Source organism: Macrotis lagotis, chromosome 7 (assembly GCF_037893015.1).
Source record: "Macrotis lagotis isolate mMagLag1 chromosome 7, bilby.v1.9.chrom.fasta, whole genome shotgun sequence".
NCBI classification, from domain to species: Eukaryota; Metazoa; Chordata; class Mammalia; order Peramelemorphia; family Peramelidae; genus Macrotis; species Macrotis lagotis.
The window spans coordinates 150977874-151002006 of record NC_133664.1 but is presented as its reverse complement, the minus strand read 5'-3'; the positions used below and the strand labels follow the sequence as shown (position 1 = coordinate 151002006).

The 24133-nt window shown below is 37.6% G+C and overlaps 1 protein-coding gene across 1 annotated transcript in view; it reads right to left on the bottom strand.

Moving 5' to 3' along the window:
- LAMB1 (laminin subunit beta 1) overlaps window positions 1-24133 on the bottom strand; it is a 93892-nt gene that overhangs the window by 47191 nt on the left and 22568 nt on the right. Inside the window, exons 9-21 of the mRNA XM_074193925.1 lie at window positions 22907-23095; window positions 22420-22599; window positions 22171-22283; window positions 20294-20373; window positions 13012-13147; window positions 11117-11275; window positions 10749-10876; window positions 10435-10558; window positions 8408-8612; window positions 6953-7096; window positions 5745-5976; window positions 3526-3689; window positions 960-1184 (exon numbers count right to left, since the gene is read on the bottom strand). Of these exons, the coding sequence (XP_074050026.1) occupies window positions 960-1184; window positions 3526-3689; window positions 5745-5976; window positions 6953-7096; window positions 8408-8612; window positions 10435-10558; window positions 10749-10876; window positions 11117-11275; window positions 13012-13147; window positions 20294-20373; window positions 22171-22283; window positions 22420-22599; window positions 22907-23095 (2079 nt within the window). The remainder of the gene's footprint in view (window positions 1-959; window positions 1185-3525; window positions 3690-5744; window positions 5977-6952; window positions 7097-8407; window positions 8613-10434; window positions 10559-10748; window positions 10877-11116; window positions 11276-13011; window positions 13148-20293; window positions 20374-22170; window positions 22284-22419; window positions 22600-22906; window positions 23096-24133) is intronic.

Genomic DNA, 24133 nt, shown 5'->3' with positions numbered 1-24133 from the left:
CAACAGGAAATGACCATGGATAATCTCTAGATAAGAGGAAAACAATGTTTTACAAGAAATGGAACAGGCACAAAGCCTGATCCTCTTCATGGATGTCAGTCTGATTTTGCCTCTTCAATTGGAAGATTCCAAATTATGAGATTTAAGAAAACTTAAAAGTTTTGCGACTTGGATGTTTAATTGGTCCTACTCCTAACCATATGGGAGGCACTGACTGACAATCAACAATGGTTCTGTCTGTCAAGGTGATCTGGGTTCTCACTGATATGACTATTCCTTTTCAATTCCTTCCTGCCTATTCTTTGCAATCTTTACCTATGTCTTTATAAGCTTGACACTTAACTCATACATAGTTAAGTACTTAATACATTTTCATCGGTGGGTGAAAATAACTAGTTATTTCAACTGGTTCCCTAAAGGATCAGAATTCTGTAATAATTTACAGCCATGCACATTTAACATAAAGAGAAGCCACTCAATAGGATGGGTGGCCTCTAAGCCTTCTGCTCATATCATCAAATAGATCACTCAAGTTATCCATCAATAACTCTCATTTTTGTCTCATGGACAGTCCATGACTATTCCTATATCTATAATCCAGAAAACATCTATCAGTAGCTATTACCTCAAAGATAACATAATTAAAGCCCTGGAGGAATATGGTTATCATCACATTAAATAAATAAGTGATGCCTTCCTTTGAGCTGTCTAGCTCAACCAATGGGTTGATTGATTCTAGAGTTTTTGAGAAAAGCTAAAATATTAGGATTAAAAAAAGAGAGGGGCAGTATGAACCCTATGATTCTTCACATTTAAAAGAGGTACTCCTAGGGGAATACATCCACATGTGAGCAAACATTCCTTAAATGAAATCAGTACTAAACATCCTTGATACCCAAGGTCAAATTGGTGACTGTTTTAATAAAAGCAGATATTAAAACAGAACTCTGGTGTCTTACTTCTACAATCCTGCCGAAGAGCATCTCCATAATATCCAAATTTGCAAAGTTGGCAGTTTTCCCCCTCGGTGTGATACAGACACTTGAGGCACCTTCCCGTTCCTTTATCACAGGCTTCGGGGTCAGTTGTGTCAATGTTGTTGTGACACTGGCACTGCTGACATGTCCCACCAACATCTCCAGGGTTCCCAAAGTAGCCCGAGGCACATTCATCACATCTGGCTCCTGAGGGCAAAAAAATCAAGGATTGTGTAATGATAAAATGTGAACAAAGGTGGAGGGGCATATTTCCACTTCCATGTTTTTCACTATGATTATTTCCTTCCACTGAGGCAAGAGGCAGTTTAAGAGCATTGTTTTTAATAAGAAGTCTGAAGTCCTGAATTTGAATCCTAGTTCCTACTACATAATATCTATGTGACCTTGGGAAAATCAATTAACAACTTGGGGGTTGGATCTCTACAGTGAGTGAAGGGGATGTGGACCCATTCACTTCACAAAGCCAGCTCTAAATCTATTATTATAGCCTCATTTTGGTCAACTTCTCTACAAATTAGATGATTTGTGAGACCTATTATGTTTGAAAACATTGTTGGTTTAAGACCCACCTGGACAGATGGGCAAAGCTGGTCCTTGGACCAACAGGTCTGGTGTGGGAACCACACTCAGACTGCCATACTATACATTCTACTCCTTTGGTCTTTGAGAATTCAATCATTCCACATACCACAGTGAGGCAATGGAGTAAAGAAATGGCAGGAGTGTGGTCTAATGGAAAAATGTAGGGTCAGAAGAACTAGGTTAATACTGGGTTATTTCTTAGAACCTCAGTTTTCTCAACTGCAATAAATAAATAAAATAAATATTATTTTGTTTTATCCTCACCATAGTCACCCTAAGAGGTGAATGTGACCAGTATCCCCATTTATAAATTGGGAAACTGTGGCAGAGAGAGATTAAAGAATTTGCTCAGTCTTACACATGCTACATTCCAATTCCAGGTCCAATACTTTATCTACTGTACCATCTAACTGCCTAATACTTGTCATTTTAAATAATATTTTATTTTTCCCCTTAATTACACATAAAACAACTTAATTTTTATTTTTTAAAATTTTGATTTTTAATACATTGTTACTTATAATAGGGCTGTTGTGAGGACTGAAGTTGGATCAAAAAGGACCTTGTAACTTGGAAAGAGTATAAGCTCTTTGAGGGCAGGATTAAGTGTCATCTTTGTTTTTATAAACTCATAATAAATGACTGCTGAACTGGATCATTTATTCAATTAACATTTTTGAGGCAAGACTGGTATCATCTTTGTTTCTATAACCTCCTAACAAATGACTGCTGAGTTGAATCATTTATTCGATTAATATTTTAAATTTGATACTATATCCTAAAAGACCTTCAAATTGAATCAAATCATATTCTTATTGTGAAGGGGGGAAAATGGTCTCACCTTACTGTTCAGTTCTATGGGAAGCTTTGCCTAACACTGGAATATTGTGTTTATTTCAACAAATATGGTATGGGGGGGGGACACCTAGGTAAAGATTAGAAGATGTAGGATCAGATGTTACAATCTTCTAATTCGAGGACTTGCCAAGTATCTGGGAAAACCTATTTCTGTTAAAAACTTCAGGATTTTTAACAAGAAAAAGTAACATTGATGCTGTGTTTTCCCATAGGTATCTCAAAGTTTTAAGTATAAATATTTGCCAAGAGCTACGTGGGCACAAAAGTATTGGGTGAAAATAGCTGTAAGAATTAAAAATAGAGGAAAGGGGAGAATGGAGAATTCATTTTCAGAGTGAGTGGGCTAAACAGAGGTTTTATTCTAAGAAAGGTAGATGAATTGGGTAGGAATCAAAGGATCATCAATATGGAACAGGAAAGGACCTCTGACACCACAGAGCTCAATTCTCTTATTTTAGAGATGAAATCTAGGCCCAGGGATGTTAAATGATCTGTCAAAGGTCATACAGGCAGTCATTATCCCAAGTGAGATTTGAATACAAATGTTGAACTCCAGTTGGATTCTTTTCATCAAACAACCTTAAATAAAGGTCCAATGAGAAAAGGCAATATGTATGACCTTCTGTGACTGAATGAGTGTGGATGGTCCCAATCTCTTGCTTTCCCTTTTCTTGTCTTCTTTTATATACCTTTGGCCATTTCATTGCTTGTTACCCTCTATCAGAAGTTGGATAGAAATTAAAAAAAAGGAATATAAAATCCATTCTTCCTACTGTTTAGGAATCATGGCAAAATATCTGATGGATTTGGGAACTATCCATAATCTCCATGCCACTCACGTTTTCTGTTATCCATTACTACTATGTACAATCAAGAATTAGATGTATTTCCACATGTAAATATAGGAGAATACTGTTAACAACTTCAGATGCTCTTAACTTTTAATTACTGACTATAAAAATGAAACTCTCTGGACATCCAGAAAAATGGCTTTTTTAGGAGTATTTCACAGAAAATTCACCATTCAAATATTTTGTTCACTCTTTGCCTTCCCTGAAACTACCAAAGTAACACATCCACCAATTACCTATGTATCCAGGACTACAGACACACACAAGCTGCAAAGTAATAGGATCTTGATAACAGGTATTGGCAAATTGTCGTCCACTTTCTGGACCATCTGGGCAAGGGCAGGGTCGGCAGTGATCTCCTGACCCAATGATAGGATCTCCATAATAGCCAGGTAAACATCTAGACCAAACACAAACAGAAACATCATCATAGACAACACAACTAGTTAAGGACTAGCCAAAACTCAGAACAGTTTTCACTCATTTTATTTTCTGAAAGAGAGGCATTTTGTACCCAAACTACCCAAGAAGGAGAAAAGAATGGGAGGCTGGTTCAAAGAATAAAAATTCTCTAAAATTAAGTGTTGTTCAAAAGATCACAAACTGTGCCGTTGTAAAAGTATTTTCCTTGGTATTCAGATTTATAAGGTAAGAAAAACTGTACAGATGCTGCAATTATTTTTTAAGGGTTTCCTGAGATTTCCTAAGTGAAATCCATTCAAATAGAGTTTGGGAGAAACAGAACATAGATTTCCTGACTCCCCAGAGGGAAATCTGAGATCAGAGCTGTCCTGTCAACTTGACAGGATTTGAACTCTGATTAACTATGGGGATGAGAGAAATTGGCTTAAACTAGATCTCAGAATTCCAAACATTTATTAAAATTATATTTTATCCAAGCCCAGATTAAGCTCTTCTCTCTTCTCACACACCCACTCCCATTCTCCCCAAGGCAAAAGAAAACCCTTCATTATTTAAACACAAAATGGCAAGCCTGAATAGCAGTATCACAAATATTCACACAGGATATCCTTTCATATGCTGCTCACAATGTGACTGGCCCTGAACTGGAATTGGAAAAGTCATTGCTGTTTCCCCCTCTCCCATCTGCACTCTCATCCATTTCTCAATAAAATAGGAACAATGGAAGAAACACATGTAGGAAATGATCAAAAAACAGCAGTCTTCCTCATTTGGTCCTCTATGGACATGGAGAAATAATTAGCTCTAGGTGTCCATGTGCCATTGTATGTGTTTTTGAGGGAACAATAATGATGATAATTTATATAGTAATTTAAAGTTGCAAAGCATTTTACGGTATCTCATTTTATCCTCACAATTAACACTGGAAGGGAGGTGTTATCATTATCACATTTTTCATATGAGGAAACTGAGGCAAGCAGAAGTGAAGTGCTATTCTAGTTTATATGAGTCTAAGTCTCTGGTCTTTATTTTCTATCATCATCATCGTCATCATCATCATCATTATCATTATTTTTGGGCGAGAGAGTTAAGTGACTCACCCAGGGTCACATAGCCAGAATCCTCCAATTCTAGTGTCTGAGGCTGCACCTGAATTCAAGTCCTCCTGATTCTAGGACTGATGTTCTATTGTTCTATTTACTATTTTTTACTAGAATCACCTTTGTTTTTACTATAATCTTTCCTAAGCAAGGAGTCCTGCCAAATATCTGTGATGCTTTTTTTCTATATAAAGCTGACAGCACAGACCAAAAAAAAAGGCTTTCCTACTCCTAGTTCACTGTGATAATGAGTTATACCAAGTCTTCCATCTTCTTTCACCTAGCTTGTCAAACAGCTGGTCCAGAAAGTGGTCGTCCCTAGCTCCAGGTTGCTTCCAACTGGACTTAGGAAGAACTGTTTCAGTTACCTCCTAGATATGTGACCCTGCACAAGTGGCTTAAGCTCTGTGTGCCTTAGTTTCCTTGTTTGTAAAATGAGTATACTAATATCATCTATCTCCAAAGGCTGTTGTAGAATTAAAACTAAGATTATTTGTAAATCATTTTGCAATCATTAAAGGGCTGTATTAACTGCTAGCCACAGCTATCCCTACTATTCTTTCTTTCTGGGGCCCAACTCTTGGAAATAATTTTTTTTTCAAAAGGACTATTTCTGGGGCAGGTAGGAGGCACAGTGGATAGAGCACTGGTCCTGGAATCAGGAGGACCTGAGTTCAAATTCAGTCTCAGACACTTAATACTAACTTAGCAAATCACTTAACCCCACTGTCTTGCAACAACAACAACAAAAAAAAAAAACCCAAATCAAATGGACTATTTCTCCCAAAGTTTGTTAGAGTACAAAGAACAGAAATTCATGAAACACAGAAAACAGCGAATGGGGATTCTGCGATCTGTAGGGAGGGACCATTTGCAGAAGGTTGGATCTAATCTGGAATGTTTCATTGCTTCTGAAGCCATCTGCCCCTTACCTTTCACAGTTATGACCCAAAGTGTAGTCCTGACAGCCAAAGCATTCTCCCGAAACGGGATCACAGTCATCCGCGTGCCCATTACACTGGCAAGGCTGGCAGCTCGGAAAGCCCCAGTAACCAGGCAGGCATTGGTCACACTGCCGGGTGTAGACCCCAGGGAAACAGTGACACTGGCCAGTATTTGGGTCACAGAAGGAGTTGACGGAGCCTTGCCCGTGGCAGTCGCAAGCTAAGAAAAGAGAGGAGTCCATTCAGAAAGAATCCAGTAGACAGAAAAGCAACCACTCACCATTGTCCTTGACAAGACATATATTAGGATGCATTAAAGGAAGGGAAAGAATAAGGCCCTACAAATTATTTTTACCAATGCTACCTCTTGCGATCCTCACAATAACCTCTGCACTAAGTGCTAGGGTACACACGGAGAAGACTAATGTGTGTGTGTGGGGGGGGGGGCTGGATTTGAACTCAGGTCTTTCTGATTCCAGGCCCAGCTCGCCATCTGCAAGCTGCCTCAAAGTAATTGGGAGGGGAGTATTTTTACTGAGGACAACAGAAAACTTGGGGGGAGTTGGAGAGAGTACTGAATTTAAGAGCAATTTTCAAATATTTTAAAGGTCATCATATAGTAGTTGTAAGACCTGTTCAACTAAATGTGGACATAAAACTACACCCCATGACTAGAAATTACAATTGGGGAGATTTGCACTTTATATAAGGTAAAAAAGTTTTTAACAATTAGAGCTGTTCAAAATTGGAACAAGCCATCTAGTGGGTTAGGAAATTATTGGCCCTGGAAGTATATCAATGAATGATCACTCCTGAGTATGCTGTGGAGAAGATTCATGATTGGGGCAGGGGGTAACCTCTGAGGCCTTCCCAATGATTCTACCAGAAGCTGGGGGATATAACTGAATATGGCTTTGAATGGACATGGAAACAAGTGGCTGGTTTGGGAGTGAAAATATTAGAACTCTATCAATAAAAGTATCTGGCATAAGTCAGTCTTATTGAATTTTTAAAAATTTAGTTTTTAATATAGAAATGTTTAACAGAGTTATATAATCTGTATTAGATTACTTTCTGTCTAGGGAGGGGGGAAAGAAGGGGGAAGGGAAGGAGGGAGAAAAACATAGAATTCAAAACCTTACTAAAAAAATCTTTACACGTGGGTTGGAAAAATAAATAAATAAACTGTAACCTACGTTTGCATCCACCCGGGCCAAATCCAAAAGTTCCCGGGGCACATTTGTCACAGGTTCTTCCAACAACGTTGGGGCGACACTGGCACTGGCCTCCATTAGGGTCACAGACAGAACTCAAGGAACCTTGAGGATCGCACTCACAAGCTGAGGAGCAGAGGGAGGGAAGAAATCTCTGAAACACATGAATCACCACTAAAAGAAAGCTCATTCTGTTGCAAATTCCTTCTTACTACTCCATCCCCCTTCCTCAGGTTGCCCCAATTTTCTTTTGCCTTTTTAATATTATTAGAATATTTCACTTGATGACCCGATGAAGAGGATGGAGAAATAGGAGTCCGGTGGCATTCCCAGGTCCTTGGCTGCTTCTTCCATATTATCCCACTTAAAACTCACATATCATCGGCTAGATCATAGGGCAAAGTTTAACTGGGCTTAACTCTAATCCTGTCTGTGTGTGAATGAATGTATGTGTGTATGTGTGTATGCATATGTTTGTGTGTATATACATATATAATCCTCTTTGTGTGCATATAGACATGTGTACCTATCTAATCCTGTATGTATGCTTACATATACATCTAATCTTATGCATCTATATAGACATGTGTGCATCTAATCCTGCATGTACGTTCAATATACACATACATCTAATCATATGTTTATATAGACATGTGTATCTATCTAATCATGTATATATGTTCATAAATACATCTAATCGTGTATGTCTATATAGACATGCGTGCATTTATCTAATCCTGTATGTACGTTCACATATACATATACATCTAATCTTATGTGTCTGTAGACATGTGTGTATCTATCTAACGCTGTATGTACATTCACATATACATATACATCTAATCTTGTGTGTCTAGACATGTGTGTATCTATCTAATCCTGTATGTTCACATATACATATACATCTAATCTTGTATGTCTAGACATGTGTGTATCTATCTAATCCTGTATGTTCACATATACATATACATCTAATCCTGAGGGTGTTCATATATGCATATATATATATATATATATATATATAAAATCCTGTGTGAATCATACATATATATTTATGTATATATAAAAAAACAAGTCTCTTTGGCATTCTTCTGACCCTAACCAAGCACTCACTATCTTTTCTCTGATTTTCTAGTTATCCTAAGTTAAATCTTTAAGAATTCATCATTAAAATTCACTTCTGAAAAGACCTTCAAAAATAGTAAACCACTGAAAGACATGAAGAATAAAGGAAGGAGAAAAAGAAGGGAAAAAATGTATTAAAAGAAACACCCAGGCATCCTTAGAATCCACCAGCTCTATGTCCGGCTCCTGCATAAACAAGTGAGGGTCGCAGCATTACACCTGCCATGTTGAGAGCTGCATAGTCGGTAGCTACTTCTTTCAGCCAAAGGTAATGCGTCTGCTAGCTCAGCAGATGAAACAACTTGTACCTACCCAGTCCCGTCTGGTGCAGCAGGGCAGAAATGCTAAAGATGATGTTCCTGCAGACGTCCGTCATGGGAGTTTTCACAACACTTCTGCTATTCTCCAAGCACCGATATCTTTGAAAGGTCTCCCAAGCACTGTTAGTGATCACGCCATCTCCTGAGCCTCCAACAGTGAATATATCCAAGGATTTACAGTAGGGCATGAGAACCAGCTATGGGGGGGAAATAATGCTTGAGAACCTTTCTTATCTCACTATACTATGACTGGTTTCTAAGAATTTGCTTTTCCAGCAGAAAAAAAAAAAAACCAGAAAAGTTGCTTTAACAAAATCATCCCATTTCATTTTAAATCTTTTACCAAGGCAATGCCACATTTATTATGCTCCTATTGTATGCAAAGGACTATGCTAGATACTAGGAGAGATGGTACATTCGATAAGAGATTTACTCCTGCCCTCCAGAACTGCAGTATGTAATATTATATAAAGGCAATAAAAAGACCATTGCAAAGTAAAGTTTTCTATGTTGTATTACTGAAATCCTAGTTGACTCGACAAAACAGGTAATTATGAAAAATGTAAATTCCTCATTTCTGACATCTCCTGGCTATGTGACCCTGAGAAATCATTTAAATTCTCAATGTCCTAGGCCAGTGATATCAAACTCAAGTAAAAGCGGGTACCACTAGATTGTCTATAAGAATCTCTGTGGGTCACTTATTGGAACTCAGCCACTTCCTTCTGCCTTCTCTCTCTCTCTCTCTCTCTCTCTCTCATTCTTTCTTTTTAAATTTTTTCTCTAATTCTTTCTTAAATTCTTTCTCTTTACTTCTCCCCCCTCCCCACCATTCTTCCTTCTTTCCTTTCTCTTTCCTTCTTCATGGGCCCCAGCTTTTTACAGAAATTAGCTATAATATACTTTAGGGCATCAGAATGACTGAAAGCTAGCGCTGTACAATGGTTAGAATGCTACACCTGGAATCAGAAAGATTTGAGTTCAAATCCATCCTCAGACACTTGCTAGCCATGTGACCTTGGGCAAGTCACTGAATCTCTGCCTCAATTTCCTCATTTGTAAAATGATAATAGCACTTCTCTCCCAGGGTCATTGTGATAATCAAATAAGATAATAATTGTAAAGTACTTCATACAATGTCTAGCACATAAAATGTGTTCTATGTTACTTAGTATTATTATTTATTAGGTAAGCATTTATGACAGGGCAGGGAGCCTCTGGCCCACAGGCCATATAGTCAGGCATAGCCACAGCAATAGCAAGTGAGATTAAAATTCAATAAATCTAGGAGTTTTTTAAAGGGTGAATTAATTAAATGGTTAACTAAATATATCCTCAAATAATGTTATAAGTATCCAAATGGCCCTTGGAAAAAAAAAAGGTTCCCCCACCCCTGATTTATGATAAGCCACATACTGCTTTAAGACCTGGGAATACCATCAGAAGGAAGTTCCAGGAATACAAATAGAGTCTCCCTGTCCTCAAGGAGCTTAAATTCTAAGAGGGAAGCAACACAATTAAGGGAAGGGGGGGGGGGGTCCAGAGCCAATATTTTGGTCCAGAAAGTTAAAAAGTACAGTGAGTGGGCCAAAAAGGAAATTCTACTTCTTTCCATAAGATAGAAAAATTTTTAGAATGAATAAGCAAACAAAGGGAAAAATAAAATAACCATTCCATAGAATATTCTCAGTTTAATGACTTGACTGTAATTGAAGTAAACAACACAGGTAGCCTAAATATCTTTCAGTTAGGTAAGTCAGATGATGCAGGGGATAGAGAACCAGTCCTGAAGTTGGGGAACTTGAGTTCAAATCTGGCCTTAGATACTTCCTAGCTGCGTAACTCCAGGAAAGTCACTTAACCCCACTGGCCTCAGTTTTCTCATCTGTAAAAGAAACTGAAGAAGGAAAATGGCAAACCATTCCAGTATTTTTGCCAGGAAAATTCCAAATTATGTCCACTAAGAGTTGGACATAATTAAATGATTAAACAACAAAAACAATCATAACTTTCACTTACTGAATCAATGAGAGTATATGGGCTCTCTACTCCGCTGTCAGAGGAGGTATACTGAGGTAACTCCAATCGCACCGTGTAGTTCACCCCTTTCTCAAAGCACACAGGTCGTGGAAGGACGACATATCTATATAAGAATAAAATGAACATTAGCTTTTAAGAGTTTTAAACAATGGTTAACCTCTAAGATTGCTAACTAGTAGTGAAAATAATAATCAAACAACTCCACCACAAAAGAATGAGGACGAGAAAATGAACGAGCATATTACAATTCTGTGTGTGTGTGGGGGGGAGAATGGTACCGGTGTCAAACTGACCTGGATCCTGGCGACAAGGAGACAACCTGGTTGTCATCATCAGGAACAGTGTTACCACATCGGCTACTTGTGGGAATCCTTCCAGGACGCTGTACAGTGATGACAGCTTTTTCCCAGTGATCTGGCAACTAGAATAATTTTTAACACTCATTTTTAGCCCGCTGCTATTTATAGGATATTCTGAACAAATCATTTGCCTAATCAAGAGAGGTAAACACTTTTAGACACTTATGGGGGGGGGTGTAGGTAAGCTTCATTTATTCCAATGGAACAACATGATTTCGTGAACAGAAGGTCCCCAAGAAGGACAATTCATAGAACTAACAATATTCCTCCCTTTCATTTACAGTCTTAGAATTATCTTTTACCTGTGGTTCATAGCGGATAAGGATGTCATACTCCATGGAATATGGAATGTTGTCGATGAAAAATTCCAAATAAGCTCCCTCGGGTACTCTGACGAACCCGGCTCCAGTCCAGGAGGGTATGCGGTCCTGAATATACTGCCTTTCCACTATACTGACTCCCTAAAAATTAGGAGAGGGTGGAATATTAGAATTATTCTATTAGAAACGGTATCATTTAACACATTCAAGGAAGATAGAGAAATTCAAGGTCGCTAAAACAGGTTTCTCTATAAATGTCCCTTCACAATTGGGCACTGTCTTCTATTATTTCTGCTGATGGGAACAACCCTTTGTATATGCAGGCTGTCCCAAAAGTTTTTGTGCAATTTAAGCATCAACACAAAGACTTTTGGGACAGCCCACGTAATGAAAAAAAATTCTGTCCTTAAAACTGTAGTTACAATGATCTTAGGGGACTTGGGGAAGGTTGGGAACATCTCCCCAAAATAGGATAGGATAATTAAAGGAAGGACAGGAGAACTCAGCTGCCAGGAAGACTCAGGAGGTCAATATGCCTCCTCTAATAACTACTTGGGAAAAATGCAAGCTTCTGACACCTATTGGCTATGTGATCCTGGACAAATCACTTAAATTCTCATTGTCCTAGAGTAGTGGCATCAAACTCAAGTAAAAATGGGAGCCACTAGACTGTATGTAAGTTTCTCTGAGGGCCACATATTGACTTAGAAAATCACCTGCACCTCCCCCCCCCCACCTATTAATATATCAACATCTTAAAATTAGGTAGGAACTACATTTTAATTTGATTGAGGTTGAACTTAAAAGTGCCATGGGCCATACATGTGGCCTTATATTTAGCATCTCTGCTTTAGGCAACTTTATTAAGTCTCTAAGAGTTTTTTTTTAATTAAAATATCTTTATTCCTACCCTATAAGCTACTCCATGAGACATTTGTCTGATGCTGAATCAGTCTATATCTTCCTTGACTGGCATCTTTAATTTTCCAAGGACAGCATGGGAACAGGGCTCTGCACAGCTATTCAACCCATTGACAATTTAAGTTCTTTTATATTTTTGGTGGAGTAATGGGGTTAGTGACTTGTCCAAGAGAAAGAAAGAGAGAAAAAAGAAAGAAAGAGAGGGAGAAAAAGAAAGGAAAGGAAAAAAAAGGAAAAAAGGAAGTGAGTGGTTTTTTAAGTTGATATGTGACTCACAAGAAATCTTACACATATAATCCAGTGGCCCCATTTTTATTTAAGTTTGCTACCACCAGCTTAGAACATTGCAAATTTAAGTGATTTGCCCAGTAAGTATCAGGTGTCTGAGGCAGGATTTGAACTCAGGTCCTCCTGACCCTAGGGCTGATGTCTACCCATTGAGCCACCTAGCTGCCCCAACAATTTAAGTTCTTAAGCTCCGTTCCAGAAGTTTGGTCGTTGGTCAACGAGAGTGACTTGCAACACTTATGGATAATCCATGGACATGAATGTGATTCTCAGTTTGCACAACTGTACATGCCTATAACTCCCCTGAGCCAGAATCTGGGGGGCTGCTCCCAAGGGCTCTGCGACACAAGTAGAGAGGGCAGTGGGTAGAGCCAGTCTCACGTCTAAGAAGACTAATCTAGAGTAAGACAAAACAAACCTAAGGTAAGTCTCACCTCTGACACTTATAGCTTCGCTGGGGGACTCAGGGACTCAATGTGCCTTCAGACTTTAGGAGCAAGTCTCAACATCAAGGAGTTCTCTGAGTCACTAAGAGGACCTTCATTGATACAGGGAGTTTTTTACAACAAAGAAATCACATATCTATTCCCTATGGGTTACAGTAGATTGTCCCTGAGGTCTGAGGTTCCATGGACTTCTCCCCCAAGTGCGGACACATTCTTACTTACAGGACCAAAGTGGGCTTCCTCTGCCTCATAAATGTAATGATCCAAGGTTGTGAAGTAATAACCAGATTCAACTTCGCTGCACTGTCGACCAATCATATGGGGCCTGCATAGACACTGACCTGATTCTGCTGAGCAGCTGAAAGAAGAAAACAAAGGTTCTACTTCCTACAGATCTTCAGACACTGAAATGTATTCATTAAAAGTTCTTTTTTATTTCTTATAAATGATATTTAATTTTTTATTAATGATAATAATGCCAATGATGATGATGTTGATAATGATAACAGCAGTGCTTTAAAGTCTGCAAAATATTTTGCATGTATTTGGGCCACAATATCCCATGAAGCAGGTGCTATTATTTTTGTTTTACAGGTGATGACATGGAAGCAGAAAGAGGTTAATAATATTTACTATTATATAGGACAGGCATTATGCTAAATAATTTTATAGTCATTCTCTCATTTGATCTTCTCATCTTCCCTGGGAGGTAGAGAGGATTATTGTTCCCATTTCAGAGATGAGAAAACTGAGGCAAGAAGCAACTGAATGGCTTGCTCAGAGTCACAGAGATATTAAGCATCTGGGATAGGATTCAAACAAAGGTTTCTGTGATTCCAATTAGGTTTAATTAGGTCTACTGTTCTAGTCCCCATCTAGATACCCCAACCTAAAATGGCTTAGAAAAGGCACATTTGAAAATATTGGGGTTTTTTTTGCTGATTTTCCTTTTTTTTTAAAGGATTTATTTTGTAAGGCTTTTGAGTGAGTGGTCCTCTACCAGTTTTTGCCTATGCCTGTGTTCAATTATTTGTTTTATTCCTATTATCCCAGGAACAAAGTAAAATTAATTTGCCCTGTATCTCCTCCCCTTCCCTTTGTGTAAAACTTGTTCATTCCTCCCCACCCTCCCACCCCCAAGTTCTACTCTGATGTCTTGCCACAGAGCTGAGAAGACCCTGATTTTTTTGAAGTCTATGCCAATGGAGGGCAAGATCTGGCACGTTTCAACAAGCTTTGACTCCAGTCTTTGGTAACAGATCGTGTTTGATCTCCAGGGACCTATATCACATCAAGAAGTTGGTCAATATATGGATTTACATAGTGACCAACCTCTCTCTCTCTCTCTCTCTCTCTCTCTCTCTCTCTCTCTCTCTCTCAAACTACCATTAAAGCTATAATTTGGAAATATCATCTAAAAGTTTAGGTCAACCTCTAGGTACAAAATCTCAAGATCCTTTCTTAAGATAGGTTTCAGACTAAGTAGTTAGAACAAGTTCCTTCTCATGCGGTGGCTTATAACTGTGGTTCCACAAGATCATCCAAAATATAATTGCCACATTCCTGCTGGGCTCCATGTAGGTGGCTGTTTTCCTAAAGGAATACAAGTTCTTAACATCCCTTAACCAATTCCCAGGAAAGGGAGACTTGTTCCAATTAGAACCTAGGCCTCTTTTGGCACAATATCCCAACAAAAGACATTGTGAGCTGTTCAGGCAATAGACATTACATCATAAGTACAAGATAGAATCCTATTTCCCTTCCCAACAGATGTGTACTTATGGAGCAAATGAAAAAGAAAGGATTAAAGAGGAAAAAAAAGAGCAATTAAATTCTCTATAAGCAACTAGCAAAAGGAAAAGAAATGATTCAAATAAAGGTCTGACAGTAATAATTAGCTAGCATTATGTAACAATTAGCCAGAAAAATACTTTACAAATATTATCTAATTTTATTTTTGCAACAACCCTGGGAGGGAGGTCCTGTTATTACTCCCATTTTATAGATAAGGAAATCGAGGCTAAAGAGGTTAAGTGACTTGCCTAGGCAGGATTTGAACTCAGATGATCCTGATTATATTCTATCCACTCTACCACCACTAAATTTCAGGTTGTTTTTTTTTCCCCTAACAATTCACTGCTGGCCTAAGCCAAGAGAACTTGATTATATGGACAAGGATGGCTGGTCAATTATAGAACTAAGGAATTTTCCCTGAATAAATCAACTGAATGCTTCTTAGTGGTCACCCATTTCTTAAGGATCAATAGTCTTAAATAATTGTCCATTGGGGCATACTTTCCAGTCAATAAATACAGACTCAAGCTAAAGCTCCACGTGGACGACTCCTGGATGATTTTTCAAGTAAATGCTAGTTCTCTTATTTCAGTATCCTCACTTGGATTTCCTACCATCACCTCAAGCTCAATTAGTTCTGAATTTATTTCTACCGATCCCAAATGGACTTCTTTCTCAACAGCACCATTTTCTGGCAAGAATAACATCAGTATGGTCATAAGACTGTAGATTTGAAGGTGGAAGGGCCACTGAGACAACTCCTCTCATTTCACAGATGAGGAAACTGAGTCTCAGAGAGACTACAAGACCAGTCCAGGGTCTCATCGACAAGATTGGACTTCAAATTTTTCTGATTCCAATGCCAGCACTGCATATAATGTATCACCTAACTGCCTCTACCTTTTTAACCCCAAGTTCTATAACTGCCTCTACCTTTTTAACCCCAAGTTCTATCATTTGTCCCTTCAAACTTTCTCTTGGATTTATCCTTTCCTTTCCATTGTCACTCCTATAACTGTTTTCATTTTATGCCTAGATTATTCTAGTCCTTCCTAAGTGGGAAAAAAGTACTAAATTTAAAAGGTAGACTATCTGAGTTTGAGTCTTGACTCTGACAATGACTGTATTGTCATCTCTGGAAACCTCGTCTTCATTACCAGCAAAATAAGGATAATAACAATTATACTATGTATTAAACAGGGCTATTTTGAGGAAAAGTTCTCTGTCAACTATAAAGTAATATACAAACATGAGTTATTATTTTTAGAGAGGCAGCCTGATAGAATGCAGAGAAAGCCAACCTTGTAATCAGGAAGACCTGGGTTCAAGTTCTGTCTCTGACACATGTTGGTTGTGTGTCCCTGAACAAGTCACTTAACCTTTCAGTGTATTGGGAAAAATTTCTAAGACTATCAATTAGAAAGATGCTCCTCTGTCTTGCTGAGTTTCCTCATTGATAGTTCCCTATGTCCAATGAAATCACACATCCAGTTACTTTCCAACCCAGCTTATCATTATTTGCAAATCCTTCCTATAGATGACTGCCAGAATACTTATCCTAAAACATCACTTTCATTAAGTTAGGATCTTGCCTAAGAATCTTCATCGTTTTCTTCTTTTCTATGCATCCAGTCTAAGCTTACTGGCTAGAGTGAAGGTCTTAGATGACCTGGTCCTATTTTAGGTCCCGCTGCTCATCATACTCATTTTATTAAATATATATATAAATCCACATTTCTTCTCTTTATCCAAAGGTTGCTTGTTTTTCAAAGCCTAAATCAATGTCCACTTCATCCCAAAAAGCATCTTACAATTTCTCTAACATAAATCTCTCCCTCTTTGGACTTGGAGTCAGTGCCACACAGTTTCTATTGTTTTGTAACTTTGAATTTTGATCCATCTATGACCTTTGGGAGGAAAATTCCTTGGAGGAAAAGACCAGGTCTTAATACACCTTTCTTTACTCCACAGTGTGGTATTATCAAAAGACATATATAGTAAGCATTCAATAAACAGTAATTGATTATACTGTTAGTGCTTGCTAAAGTTACAAAGTCCAGGAAATACCTCGTTAAATCTAATTTAGAAGGAAGGTATCTATACTGTTTAAATAACTGTCAAGTATTTTAAGAAATATTATTATGCTAACTATCAATAGCCTAATTTCCAATAATTCTTGCTTATTCACAAAAGTTGAATCAGAAAAAATTTTGTGCGTCTAGTTTAGGTACAATATAGATCCAATTATTTTGCACTCCTATAGAAATGTTCCATAATTGAGACTTACAACTCCATAACCAGTAAGCTTTCCCTGCAGTCTATTAGAAAAATCACAATGGGATCAATATATTGAGATATATTTAAAAACTTTTCCCTCCCAAATCCAAAGCAGGGATTCTATTTAGAGTTTTCATTTTATATATGAGGTGTACAAAGTATCCTTCTAACCATTTCTCTTCCTCAATACCATTTTCCTCTCAAAGAGTCTAGGTAAAAAGCTTGATATTATCAGGATACTCTATAGATTCAAATGTCAACTGTCTGGGAAGAATCTTTTTTAGATTGATGCAACTGGCTCCTAAACCAAATAAAGAATCCTCATTCCAAAAGAGTCAGTGGCATTCTGGAACAAATAACACCAATAAAGATAAACTTCATAATCACAGAGCTGGAAAAAATCTGAAAGGATTCAACAACTGTCTTCTATCTAACTTAAAAGGTAGAGTTTCATTTTAATCATATTCAAGTGTTAAAAAATCTTCCTTCCTTTACAGAATCTTTACAGGAAGATTTTCTGGAAAATTTTTCTTGGTCAACAAATTTCAGTGTTATCCAAGTGCTCCTCCTCTTCATTGGAGAGAATAGATTAGGGGATGGATACAGAATTGGGGTATGAAAAGTACAGAGGAGAGGGGTTGGAGAGAAAGAGGCAAGAAGGTAGAGGAGAGGAAAGACAGTAAAGAAAAAAAGAAAAAATAACTTTGTAGAATAAAATGATACCAGAAATTATTATGGAAGACTCTGAAAGATCTGTATATGTGTGTGTATATGTATATATATATATATATATATATATATATATATATATATATATATAGCTTTAATTTAAGTAGGAAGATCTTTATAAGAGACAGCCATTTCATATTGGGCAATCAATTGCTAAATTAATGAACATGTGTTCTGGGAGTCTCAAAGGAAAGAGTCAGAGAAAGCTTCCAATGTGGAGGAGAGTAGTGGGCAGAGTACTGGCTTTGGAGTCAGAGGCTATCTAAGTTTAAATCTCAGTTTGATAATTTGCTACCTTAAATGACCTTGGACAAGGAACTTGCCCTTCTGGATCTCAGTTTCCAAATTTGTAAAAAAAAAGGAAACTCAACTAGATGACCTCTAAGATCCCTTTCAGTTCTATAATCTATGCTTCTACATTCCTTTGAATGAACTAAGAAGTCTGTGGTCTCCCTTTGTTTGGACAAGATTATTCCGTTCTTTCTCTCCCTCTGTGGTTTTCTAGGAACAGAAGTTCATACTGGACTTTCAGAGGCTACACATGCCGTACCCAAGAATATTCCACAATCTATAAAAGAACAGTCCTAATTAAGAAGCCAAATAGAACAAGCTCATCCTTTTCCACTAGACTACCCTGAGGCCGAAAAATAAACTTGCAAAGGAAAGTCAGATTGTGTGGCTAAATCAAGCCTGCTCAATCTGAATAGAGAATTGTCTTGGGAGATGATTCCAGAGCAAGAGGGAATTCACATCTGTTTATTCTCTCATCAATCACTTACACTATCTTTACCAGATGCTTCTACTGGGTTTTCCAGCAAGACAGAGACTAGACAGAAACTCCCTTTTACTCTTAAAACCTCCCCCCCCCTTTTTTTTTTCAAAACTCAGTTCAGTGATGCTGAGATGAGCAGAACCAGAAAAACACTGTACACTCTAACAGCAACATGGGGGCGATGATAGACCTTGATGGACTTGCTCATTCCATCAGTGCAACAATCAGGGACAATTTGGGGCTGTCTGCAATGGAGAATACCATTTGTATCCAGATAAAGAACTGTGGAGTTTGAACAAAGACCAAGGACTATTACCTTTAATTTAGAAAAAAAACAGATATCTTACTGTCTGATCTTGCTATCTCTTATACTTTATGTTTCCTCCTTAAGGTTATGATTTCTCTCTCATCACATTCAATTTGGATCAGCGGATACCATGGAAACAATGTAAAGACTGACAAATTGCCTTCTGTGGGGGGTTGAGGGAAGGAAGTAAGATTAGGGGGAAAAATTGTAAAACTTAAATAAAATCTTTAAAAATGAAATAAAATAAAATAAAAACTCAGTTCAGACACCACTTCCCCATGACACCTTTCCAGATCTTTCCAAGATAAAAATCTCTCTTTTAAACTTTCCTTGTACTTAATCTTATACACAATCTCTATATATACTTAGATCTGTACATATTTTCTTCTAGTAAATATTTAAGTTCCTTAAGAAGAAGGGCTATTTCACTTTTTATCTTTATATCCTGACAAAATTTTGCAAAAGGGAGGCAAATTTAGGAACTGCTTCCTAAAATTTCTGTTGATGATTGACCCAGAAATAATTAATACCACTTCTACAAAGCTAACAAATTTACCAAATGTTGTCCTGGAATCATTTAAAATAAATTTTCACATTCGACCTATCAATATTCGGGCTGTTGTAAATTTAAAGAATACCAATTCATTCCAGATACAATTTTCACCACTGGAATTATGGCTATCAAAGGTGAATTAGGAGAAAAATATTTAAGGTTAAGTTTAAATTAAGTTGAGGAAGTGACTGAGTGTGTACAGAGGTGGGGTGAAGTTCAGTAGTCATAAAAAGGGCAGTTTCACTGTGAGGATAGCTGCCCATTATTTCTTAGACTTTTAGAGGCACAGGATGGCAAAGGTCCAAATTATATGAAGATGTGGGTAAAAGATTTGGGGGTGTTTATCTTAGAGAAGACAGCATAGTACAGAGGCAGTAAGATCTAGTGGAGGGGGTGAGAACTGTTTTCAAGTATTTCAAAGGCTGTTAAATGGAAGAGTTTAGATTTTTTTCCTGTTTGACCTCAGGACACCGACTTTACAAAAAAGGAGGCAAATTTAGGTTTGATATATAGGAAAAAACACTTCTTAAAAACTACAACTGTACAAAATAGAATGAGTTGCCTTGGGAAGTAGGCTAATAGAGACTTTTCTCACTGTGTTCTTAAGCAAAGGCTAAATGAACACTTATCAGGGATGGTAGACTGGGGGTTCTTTTTCAGGTAAGGGTAAGACTAATGAGGTCACTTCCATGTTAAAATTCTGTGATACTGTGAAGGCCATAGGCGTGGGCATGAAGCACAGAAGCATACCTTCATGGAGAGGATATGTTTCTTCTCCATGTGGATGTCCTCTACCCCATATCAATATCCTCAGATGAGTCCTGTTCACTTTGTACAAGCTATGGTTCTAGTCCTAAATAATTCTTAGAAATAGTGGAATTATAGAAAACTCATTATTTAAGATTTCAAAGAACTATTTGGTAGTCTATGGGAGCTAATAGTTGATTAATAGATTCAAAATTGTAAAATATTTTCCAATCATAAATGGGTCCCCTGGTATGACCAAGTTCCAAATTATTATACAATAATTCTCTACAGGAGATGACATGAATAGAGATGAAATTTTACTTACTTGTTGTTTAATGCTCCCCCTACATCACAGTCACAAGGTCGACATCCATCCATGTCATTGCTTAAACCCCAGTGTTCTTGCTGTGGAACAAAAGGATCATATGATTTAAAGGTAGATTTCTGTAATCACATGACTCAGTAAGAGACAGGTTATGATATGCTCTGATCATCCTCCCAGTTCATTTTCATTGTGAAAGTAGCAAGCCAACAAAAATAATGACTTGTTAATTTTTTTTTTTTAGTATTTGCAAGGCAATAGGGTTAAGTGATTTGCCCAAGATCACACAGCTAGGTAATCATCAAGTGTCTGAGGCCAGATTTGAACTCAATGACTTGCTAAAATTAAAGGGAAAAACAACCAATGAATTCTAAATTATGCATAATTGTTTGATTATATCAAGTAATTTATTTGACTGATATGAGCTAATAATTAATCTGAAGAAGCAATAAAGATGTGAATTCCATTTATTTATACTTCTGTTTTCCTTTTAGGGAGAAGGAAAAGTTGGTAAGAATTTGATAAACTAATTAAATTTTTAAATGTTCATTAATCTCAACTGACTTGCATATCAGATGGTAGGCTGACATGTGGTAAATGAGGACCAGTAAGAATCGTTCTATTGGTTCACTTGGAGCATAAATTCAGGCTAGAAGAGAATTCTTCCTAAACCACAGCAGGTAGTTGCTTTGTTCTCCTAATTTCAAGTTCAGGGGAGGACTGTTCATGACCTTGAGTTTCATCCCAAGTACAAAGTCATTGTTTCAAAGGCCCAGAGTTAAAATTTCTTTTTAGTCTTTTAAGAGGCATGCTTTAAAACAAAGCATTTTGTTCATCACCTCTTAGAGACAGGGCATCACTCAACAAAAGCCAGAATGAAAAGGGGTAGCGTTGAGTTTAGGGTGGAAAAAATAATTCCCTTTCTAGTGAATAGGACAAATGAGTTCATGAATAGTTTCTCAGTTTCTTTCAGATTCTAAAGAAAGGCTTAGTCAAATTCTAGACATCTAGACCACATTTGGTATATGGTTAATGCTGAATTATAGAGATGAAAGGGACTTTTGAGGTCATCTAGTTCACCTCCTTTAATGAGCAGAAGAGTTAATAATTGAGAATAAGAGAAGCCAAGTTCCTTTTTTAGGTCCCATGATGAGGGACAGAGAAACCAAGTTTTCTGATATCTGTTCTAATGCTCTTCTCTCTTTACCTACTTTGCTACCTTTCTGATGAAATAATTCCATCAACTATAACATATAGGAGATGCAGTGGAAAGAGAATAGGATTTGGAGTTTGGAAGATCTGGGTTTAAATCTGGCCTCAAAAACTTGCTAGCTATATGACCCTGTCACTTACTTACCAACTGCCTCTATCCCTTCATCATAAAATGGGGACAATAATAATAGCATTCATATCCTAGTATGGTTTTTGTGAGAATAAAATGAGATATTTGTAAAGTACTTTTCAAACCTAAAAAGTGCTATATAAACACTAGCTATTATTATTACTACTACTACCACCACCACCACCACCACCACCACGGCCAAGTAAACCTGTGCCTCAGTTTCCTCTTCTGTAAGATGAAGTGAATAGACATGATTTCTAAAGTCCCGTTTGGCTCTAAATCTTATGATCATATGTATATACCATTTGATGCCAGTGGATTTTTTTTTTTTTTGCAAGGCAATGGGGTTAAGTGGCTTGCCCAAGGCCACACAGCTAGGTAATTATTAAGTGTCTGAGGCCAGATTTGAACTCAGGTACTCCTGACTGGTGCTCTATCCACTGCACCACCTAGCTGCCCCCAGTGGATTCTTCAGGGGGAAAATGTTCCAAGTTAAAATCCATAAATTGCACAAATTGCTACATTTAAAGAAACCTACCAGACACTGGTCACAATGCTGTCCTGTCACAAGACGTTTACAGTAGCAATGTCCTGTCTCGGAGTCACAAGGATTCCCTCCAGGGATGGTTCCCAAGGGATTGCAAGCACAGGCTTTATAAAACAGAAATAAAACCAATAAACTAAATGAATTAGAATTAAACAACTATAGTAACCCGAGAAAAAGGATATTTAAAGAAAATGTTACTATGAATCCCAAACTTCTGCTTCCTTTTCATGTTGTACTTACACTGACAACCATAGGGATCATCAGCACTTAATCCATAGAATCCTTCTTTGCAAATATCACACATCTCTCCTTCCGTGTACAATTTACACCGGCACTGACCGGCGATGAGACCAGCAGAGAAGTCAGTGTAGCGGTCACAAATTCCACCATTCTGTGAACCAGCAGGATCACAGGTACATGCTAAAAAAAAAAAAAACAAAACCCAAAATATTGGTACTGTGATATTAATTGTAAGAAACACCATGATCAGTGTGCATCAACTTCTCTTTGCCTTTTCAAATTTTCTAAATGAAAGGACTAAAAATAGGGCTTGTCTGAAGGGTGAATTTCACCCCTAAGGTTCAAAATGATTAAAAAGAGGGAGTAAAGCAGTATTTGGAAATGGCTTAGGGCTCTTAGAGAAAGACACTTATCCCTCAGGCTAAAGCTACTGATGAAGGAAAGAATACCTGAAAGATAAACACAGAACTCACACTCCCCTGCTTACCTTCACAGATGTTAGGATCCCGAATATCTCTCTCTGGATGCTGATAGTAAAAAGGCTTGCATTGTTCGCAGTTCCTTCCCATTGTGTTATGTTGGCAATCATCACACACTCCTCCACTGATGTTTCCAGTTGCCAAGTAAACAGCCATGTCAAAATGACACGAGCCAGAGTGTTCATTGCAATTACACTCTAAAGAACAAGACCAATAACAAGATAAGATTTCACTTCCAAAGAAACATGCTTGAAATCAAATTCCCTACCTGTGAACCAAGAGGGGCTGTTTTTGAAATATGCGATTAGACAGATGCAAAAGAAAAAAAAAGCACCCACTTAAGTGTTTATTAAAATTCTAATGGTTAAACTTAGCTTCTAAAAGCTATGTTTCTCTCTTTCAAACACACTAAAAATCTTTGCTTTGTTCAGGACCTGTGGTTTGATTGGTGTTGGAAGTTCTCTAGAAAGGAAACTTTCTCAACCATTGGTGGATGACCAAGAAAGGCTTGGAAGTTCTGCAGCTTACAGTCTTTGGGACATCAACAGGCTGAGTGATCCAGTATGATTAGAGAAGTATCTTGAACCCAGGTCTTCCTTACTTTGAGACCAGGGCTCCATCTACAATATCAGACTGGCTCTCACCCAAAGTACTCAAGAAGTTCCATTTTCTTTCCTGGGTGGGAGAGAAGGCTGAGAACCATCAGAAAGATACATTGCAGAATTACACAAAGAGAATCATGTGGATTTCAGGGTGTCCACTCCATTGGGAGGCATGGCTTTGGAGTGATAATCTGTAATTACATTTCTCCTTTAGCATCTAACACAGTACTTTGTATTCTCAATGAGGGATAAAAACTGAATCTCTGATTTTAATGTTCCCAAAGGAGCAACTTATAGCCTTAAGACAGTTGCTTAAAGCAATGAGGTCAAACTCAAATAGAAATGATGCTACTAAACTGACTGGGCTATATTTTAGCTTAGAAAACCACAGAGTAACATCTATATTGTATTGTAGTGTCATTTATTTTTGAAAATTTCTCAATCACAACATAATCTGGTTCAGCAGGAATTGTTCTCATTTGATCCCTTTGGTCTACAGTACAGGGGAGGTTAAATGAAGTCACATCCATTATTCAAAGGTAGAGCTGGAATCTAAGGCTAATTCCAAATCAATTCTCTAGTCACTATACACCTTGCCTTTCTATTAAATCAGTTCTCTAGTTACTTGCCTTT